The following is an 8,100-nucleotide window of genomic DNA, read 5'->3' on the forward strand; positions in this document are numbered from 1 at the left end:
TGCACGGGCCTTGATGTCCGCCAGGGTGCGCGCCCCTGTCCCAGAGCGCCGTGACCCTTCATTGGGGGGGACGATGCGGGGACAGATTTGGTACGTTGGCGGCCCCTTGACCCAGGGCGGTTTGATCCGGGAGAGCTGTATCTAGTGGAATGGGCAGAAGAGAAACACTCATATGAGTTGTGGTTTACATAAATACTGTTACAACGAGGTGTACAAGAGACTAATCTGGAAAAAATAACGTGTCCAACATACCCGGATTGGCGGGACCTTGGGCTCCTCTGTTGTAGGTTGTGGCTTTTCTGAGTGCACACAGTCAACTGTGTTACGAAAGGACTGACGCTCATCCAGCCGCGCCCTTTTCTCGGGAAAGCTGGTGAAGGCCTGGGACTCATCTGGTCTTCTCTTCTGCTCCTTGAGCTGAATTGCTGGACTTGCTGTGGCAGGACTAGCAGCGGGGCTGCTCTCTCGGCTGCTTGCACCAGTGCCCGCTGTACCAGTGGTAATGACCGATGCCCCATCATCCAGCGGGTCGGTGGCAACAGCAGCAGTGGAGGAGGAAGAGGAAGAAGAGGAATCTGAGCTTGCAGCAAAAGTCTGTCTCTCTGAGGCAGAAGAGGGAGAAGAAGAGGGCGATGATGATGATGATGATGATGATGTTGAAGAGGAGGATGAGGAAGGAGAGGAAGTGGATGCAACAGCTGGTTCAGGTACTTCAGACAACAGGCGTGTGGAGGCTTCTGGTTCATCGCAGGTTGAGCTTGTAGAAGCTGGAGGAGGTGTGGGTGCAGGAGCTGGAGAGGAAACTGCCTCTTCAGAAAGGTTTTCTTCTGGAGCTTCCAGTCCGAGGTCTGTTTGAAGGACAACCTCTCTCTGAACTGCTGTCGCTTCTGGGACTGGTGATGCAACTGATGGTTCAACATCTGGAGTTGCAGTGCTTTCTGTTGTCTCTGCTGAAGGTACAGCTACCGTTGTAGTTTTGCAAAGTGTTCGCCGAGCTCTGCGTCTGAGGTCAGCCCGTGAACGCCGTCTGATACGGCCTTCCCTCCGTCTTCTTCCAACACTTCGCCTCTTGGGTGTAGCCACTGTAGCAGAATCAGAGTCAAGAACTGCACTGGCAACATCTCCAGCATCACTCATTGTGAGCTTTAATGCCTCTTCTCTCGTCAACCCAGACCTAAAGAAATAAATGGGAAAAAAATTCATTTAAATCAACATCATAATTCTAGGAATTAAGCTGTTTAAGAATATTTTAAAAAGGCTATCAAACCTTTGGCCATGGTACTCCTCAAAGAATTTCTCCTTCCATGCTTCTACTTTCTTCTCCTTTTCCATCTCTTGCCTGAAGCGAACCTGCATCTCATGCGTGAACTCACCTTCAAGAGAGTAAAAACATTCCCACTTTATCCACCATTATAGTAAACTACCTATAGCAACCTGTCTTGGTCAGTTTCTGTCATTTCTTTACATATATTACAGAACAATACTAAGAGACTTACCCTCAGCTAGACGCTCTTTCCAGCTCTGGGATGCATGAGTGAAGAATTCATTATTGAGGGCCGAGCTGCTTAGTCGAGCAAGGCCATCAGGGCCAACCTACACATTAAAAGAATTGAAAAATTCGGTGAGAAGCAAAAAAAGAGAGAGAAAAAAAAAAGTACAAATATAACTGTAACAAGTGAAAATTAAAAACCCTTTAAGAAACATACCTGTCTGTCCACCTCTGGTAAAAGCTGGAGTAGTTGCTGCTGGGAGTAAGGAGGAAAAGCAGCAAATGTGCGTGTGTTGATGAGAGCACGAATGTTGGTGTTGACTAGGATGGAGCCTGGAGTCTCAAAATCCACCTCCACTCCCCCTCGATTCCTTTTCATGGGACCTGCAACATATAGTCTTACATTGAGTGCACATAAGATCATTGCTTAATGAAACCTTGCACGGCAGGGACATAATTATGTAAATATCTTTAGAGCAGACTCTGGTCTACATTCACAAAACTGTGAGTGTACGATAATATGAATTCAAAGCGCTAGTAAATCTAAATAATCAGAGGGTGTTATGGCAGAACTAATAAAGCAATAATAATAGTTTAATTCCACCTGAGCTATTGATCAATCCACACAGCTTTTACTTTATCAATTGAACATTACATCAGCCAGTGCTGCAATTAATAAACCAAAGCATAATGCACACTACAAAACATATCTTCAATGAAAATAGACATGTAGACATGACAGTCTCCCACTAAGCTGGTCTTCGCTAGATCTGACAGAATAAAACAAAGTACACTGACACTGAAAAAGAAAAAGAAAAAAAAACCTGACAAAGACAAACCATGGTTGGTACTCTGCAATAGACTAAAGTTTTGACCAGTGTTTGAGGTCAAAACACATTTTTACACACTTTGAGAAACCTGCATGACAAGATACACAATTACACATAGCAACCTATGTCCTCCATTTAATAGGATCAAGGCAAAAAATACACATACACCTTTGTTTGCATGAAACCAACCACTGCAAATAATAAATGATAAAACAAACTAATTGAATAATTGGTTATTTGTTTATTTTCCCTACTCCATCCAAATGCCTTAATTTCTGGTTAGAAATAAGTTCGTTATGTTTGTTATAACTTGTTAGCTATTCACCCCCTCTGTGTAATACCTGGAAAGGAGTTATTGAAGTACTGACGTTCTATGGAAAGTGGTAAGCAAGGGGCTTAGGGGTAGTAATTAATACATGGGGGTCCTTGGTTTTCATCCTCTGTACCTGAACGAAGACCACGTATGCTCTTGAAGTGCTGGGTGCGTTTCCAGCCCAGCTCGGAGCGGGTACGGAGAGTGGGGCCTGGACCCCCCCTAGAGCCTTCCCTGCGCCTCCCCGCTGCTCCTGAGGGTAAAGGTGGGGGGAGGATGGAGGCTGGTGAGACTCTCTGAGGACGAGTGAGTGTGGGTAGGGCAGCTGAGGTATGAAGGCTAGTGGCACTAAAGAGGCCAAAGTGACAGGCAAAGATTTGGCATGTGTGTGAAACACGAAAAGTCAAAGGGACGGATATCCAAAGGCACAGAGAAAAAGAGGAAGACGGGTGAATGGATATCTCTAAGGCGCAAATGCAAAGCAGATATCCAAGGGGAACAGAGCAGGGCTGACAGGACAAACCAGAAACACTGCTTTTACACTGAGGGGTATTAACGTTCAAGTGACAAACACGTCAGCGGATTCTAGAAAAGATGCTGCTTTTAGTGCAAAGTTAACCAAGAAATAGAGGCGGCGGCTGTCAACAGGAGGGAACTGTGGGAAAACTGCCCTTGAGGAGACTGCACTATAAATGATTAGAGTGTCAGTGCGTAAAATTACAAACACTGTCAGGCCACTCAGATAAAGAGCATCCACAGTCAGAGGGAGCAGGTATACAAAACCACTGCAGAGTGGGGGGAAAACAGAAAGAAGGGGGAGAAAAAAAGTGAACAAGAAAAAGAGCTATTATAACCTGATGGGACGTGTTCACCGTTGACCTTGAGAGGAGTGAGCACTACACGGGGCATCATCACAGCTTGCTTCCTCTGTCTCCCTGACTGTAAGAGAGATGGGAGAAATAATCATGAGCACATACACACAGGTCCTCCACAGACATGGAAAATAACAGCATGCTCGGAGGAGAATTTAAATGGAAATGCATATGCCTGGTAAAAGTTGAGAATGTTAGGATTTTACCAATAAAATATTAAGATTAATGCAGGTACGAAGAATATAAAAGGAAAGGACAATGTGTAAGTGTCCTGGAGATGACAGTTTTCAGCTCATTCTCTATGGGAGCTGAGTGGCTGGCAGGGGATTGCGAGACTGACAAGCAGTGCAAGCGTCTAAGTTCAACATTAATCAAATGAGAGGGGAAAAGCATGAAGGCAGCTTTAAGTTTCAAAATCTGCTGATTGGTGCAAGTTTCTTGTGGATTCAGTGCTTAAATCACAAAATATTTTACTGCATTTACTGTAAATGATCAACCAAGCAAATGATCTGTTTAGAACCTGATGATTTATTAAAATCAAGAAATCCCCGGCCTGAAATTGAAACGACAGCGCAAAAAGCAAAAGGTCTTAGTCATGACTAATGTTGTCAGCGTTATCTGTGGGGTTTTCTTGATTTGACTCATAACGTCAACTTTCGGCACTTCACTAATGACTCATTTTTACATAGTGACGCCATGCATTCAACTGCCTTCTGGCATAACTGGTGATTCTGAGGAGGAGTTGAGTGCTGTGCATAAGAATGATGGTGAGATGGAAATCCATTCTTGGAGGGTCCTGCATGTAAAAATTAGTTATGAAGGTGATGGTTCAGTGCAAAGGTGAAGTTAGGCACTGCTGGTACCTGTGAGGAGCGACTGAGTCTTGTCTGTGGTTCTGTGGAGCAAGAGGCACTGGAGGAAGTCTCATCCACAGAAGCTGGAACAAAGAGGAAACAAGCAGAACATCCATCAACAATATTACTGCAGCAAATCACATTTTAATCCTGTTCTTGTGTCAGTTTGATACACAGAGAGAAAAGGGAAAAAAATGCTGACAAATGATAATTTCTTCACTTTAACATTTTTGTAAAATATTGTTTCTCATTTCAGCTGCTTATTAAAAAGATAAGATTAAATATACACCTTTACAACTATCTACAGCACATTACAATGTAAATACCACAAGTAAACATCGTCATAATTAATCAATAGTGTGGGAGGAGCAGTAATTCATTGTCATTTCTCACGCGTTATTTACTAACACATGGGCATAGGTGAACATTTATGTTTTCTTTGTTATGTATTGTAGGTTGATGGTTGGGTATTGGGGAGTAGAGAGAAAGGCAACCTTCTGTTGGCCGCGTGTTGCGTTTACATTGCATTTGCCCTCATATGCTTCACCACAATAAAATGCACAAAAAAAAATATTGCTTTTGATTGCAAGGATGCGTGTAAATGAGTTCCCCCACTATCTAGCCTCTCGGTGGCTACTTGGTGTTGCTAATGATAAGTAATCACTTGTCATAAACGTAAGCTATTCATTGATTATAAACTGCTCTGAACCCGTGAGCCAGTAAAACATGCAAAGATCATATTTATTTACTAAAATCACAGCCTTTTAAAGTTTAGTCATCACATTAGGCTGTATTGCAATTCCTGTCTATCTGTCCTCAAATTTAACACCTTTTCAAAAAGATCATTAAAAGTTATACCGTTCAAGATATACGATTTTGATCAAACTAATTTTAAAACATTTTAAGAACCTGCAGGAACCCGATAGAATAGCAGCTATTTCCTGACTGATCAGATTCTGAAGAGAGAAAATATTTATCATAGTATACATTTTTCCCCCACATACCATTTATAATTAATAATGATAGGTAGTATATGTAATTTATACTTTGCGATAGGTGGTAAATATGCATGTATTCCATTCCATATACTTTCTAAACCAGAGGAAAAAAGATAAATCAAGATAAATACTGGGTTCCAGCACCCAATTCAGGGGTAGAAAACACATGCAAGTAATTTAATACTTGTAATTGCCTTATAATGCTTATGACATCTAGTAATCTTTTGCATTTTTAGTTATGGTGAATATATTTTTAAAAGAAAAGAATAGATACTGCTGATGTCTAGAAACATCAGCCTTTGAAATACCATCCTTCCACATCTATCAAGAACAAAATGAATCAGATTTTCACACAAATTCAGAAAATAGATCAAATGTGAAATTTCATTGTCATTTCCAGGCATAATTGTGCACGTATTCTCCTTCACGCAACACACAAATACATGTTCTAAACCACTCTCATCTAGGTCACTGCTGGATGTGTCATGTGCCGCAGTATCCATGGCAACACACACATCCAAAGCAAAAAAGAAATCAATGTATCTCAGGCACTACATGCTTCTTAAGCTCAGGGTATTTAATGCTCATCACCATTTGGAATCATAGCTTTTCTTAAAATGAAAAGATGGGGCCTCTACTTTTCAGTTATTTTATACGCTTCTTTAATTTATAAGCCTGTTCCACTTACTGGAAAAGAGGCTGAATGAATCAATTCTGGGAAAAAAATGAAAAGAATGAATAGTCCACACACCATCATTTTCACCACTAGCAGCAGCCGTCTCTGTGGAGTCACAACTCTCCTGCTCTGCTCCTTCAACTGTTGATGTGGTGGATGCTGTTGGAGTGCCAGTCCCATCTCCAGACTCATTTGCAGTCGGGCTCTTTGTCCACTGAAGTGCATTTTTCTGTAGGCATCAGTGGGTACATGCAGACACAGGATATGTAGCTCTTTCTATGCGGGTTTTGGCATCATAATCCAGTTGCAAAACCAGAGTGAAATGTGTAAAGCACTGAAAGGAAGCTAGAGGGATTTATAGACTACCTTTAGGGTAAACAAACTCATCCTTCCAGGAAGCTTGAAGAAAATACTGTTCTTCACTCTGTCTCCTCTGACCTGAGAGTGAAGCATGGTAACCAGGCAGGCTAGTGGAGCTGTGCCACTGAAGATGGATGGAAAGTAGGGAAGAAATGTCTAAGTGCTGCTCAAGAAAGTAAGATTAAACTCTTTTAGAGGTAAAAATACAATATAGATAATGAAATTCATCTTACCTTCTATTTTGGGGTGAAAAAGGTTTGAGAAAAAGAGAAACACACAATAGAATTTCATAAAGATACTCAAACCCAGTCAAGAGGCATCAAAAATGTACTCAAACATAAAAAACAAATCTCAAGCATAAAAAATTCTTCTCAAACAGAAACACAGTACATGAATATTAATGAATAGTTTATACTAGACCTCATTTCTTTGAGCCCCTTTGTTTGGATGACATGCAGAATCTGTTTGGGTGTCATTGGGGCATCAGAAAAGTTCTCCAGAACCTGCAAGAGGTCAAACAAATCACATCAAATCAACAACTATCCAAATCAGTGTACAGTCAAATCACTTTTAACTCGTTCATATTAGGGATAGGAACACTACATGTTTTCAAATTTGGCTGGATGGTGGGTTGCATGAACAATTACTTGTTTAAAAAGCAATTGTAATGGCATTAGAGATTCAAAATCCATTCAATCCATCCAATTGCATGTCCAACTGTATCTATATTTATGAACATAGCTGTGGCATTTAAAGAGAATTAATAAAAAAAAAAAAAACAATCTGTGAGGGTTTTACTTTGAAAACCGCTTAACAGTTAAAGCACAGCACACTCTCAGTTTGCCAATTACAGTGCCACAGCAATTCATACTTATTTTAAGACCATGTCAGTTTTAACAGAAACACTCAGCTTTCTTCTGTTATATCCATATTACACAGGTTCTGCACAATGTACAAAGCATAACATCGACCTGCAGCCGTCACACACAGCTGAGCAGTTCCAGGCATATATGACAGGCTTTTAGCCTGTATGACTATCAAAATAATAGGAAACGAATTGTGGAATGGGAGACGGATTATAACAATACCAAACATTTCTCTCTAAATTTATACAGAGCAAATAATTTCCTCCTAGTCCTGGTGCACAAGAGCATGTAACCTTCTGCCTGTATGGTGGTTAAAATGGGAAGCACTGCTCCCGCTGTGCTCAGCTAAGTCTAGAACCAAGGACACTGGAACAGGAAATGGAACAGCACAAGCTACAAAAGAAACGTGCACTAAATTATAAAATACCAGGTGCACTTCCTGCAAGGAAGCAGGCATGAAAAACGTCAAGCTGTGAGAACTTCAACCAAACTACTAGGCCAATGACAAGTTTCAAGTGTACAAAATGGGATTGAAAAAAGCGGCACATTTAATCATTGCTTCTGGAGAGTCATGCATTGTGCCATGCCAGCCTGGTCTTTATTCCTCTCACCCCAGCCATTTCATGGTATCATAGGGAACTAAAAATGGAGTGATATTACACACCATCATAATTAAGAGAACAGACAACATTGCTAACATTTCTGCATTGAAATATGTGTGACCCTGGACCACAAAACCAGTCTTAAGTGTCAATTTGTCAAATAAATACGCTTTCCATTGATGTATGGTTTGTTAGGATAGGACAATATTTGGCCGAGATACAACTATTTGAAAATCTGGT

The 8,100-nt window shown here is 41.1% G+C and overlaps 1 protein-coding gene across 1 annotated transcript in view; it reads right to left on the bottom strand.

The window, feature by feature from the left end:
- LOC107656538 (putative Polycomb group protein ASXL1) overlaps window positions 1-8,100 on the bottom strand; it is a 19,894-nt gene that overhangs the window by 3,017 nt on the left and 8,777 nt on the right. Inside the window, exons 2-13 of the mRNA XM_016444420.1 lie at window positions 6,813-6,895; window positions 6,626-6,628; window positions 6,399-6,516; window positions 6,108-6,261; window positions 4,368-4,441; window positions 3,487-3,571; window positions 2,766-2,885; window positions 1,707-1,873; window positions 1,497-1,593; window positions 1,268-1,373; window positions 253-1,174; window positions 6-141 (exon numbers count right to left, since the gene is read on the bottom strand). Of these exons, the coding sequence (XP_016299906.1) occupies window positions 6-141; window positions 253-1,174; window positions 1,268-1,373; window positions 1,497-1,593; window positions 1,707-1,873; window positions 2,766-2,885; window positions 3,487-3,571; window positions 4,368-4,441; window positions 6,108-6,261; window positions 6,399-6,516; window positions 6,626-6,628; window positions 6,813-6,895 (2,065 nt within the window). The remainder of the gene's footprint in view (window positions 1-5; window positions 142-252; window positions 1,175-1,267; window positions 1,374-1,496; window positions 1,594-1,706; window positions 1,874-2,765; window positions 2,886-3,486; window positions 3,572-4,367; window positions 4,442-6,107; window positions 6,262-6,398; window positions 6,517-6,625; window positions 6,629-6,812; window positions 6,896-8,100) is intronic.

The sequence above is a fragment of the Sinocyclocheilus anshuiensis genome, unplaced genomic scaffold (assembly GCF_001515605.1).
Source record: "Sinocyclocheilus anshuiensis isolate Anshui unplaced genomic scaffold, SAMN03320099.WGS_v1.1 scaffold1639, whole genome shotgun sequence".
Taxonomy (NCBI): Eukaryota; Metazoa; Chordata; class Actinopteri; order Cypriniformes; family Cyprinidae; genus Sinocyclocheilus; species Sinocyclocheilus anshuiensis.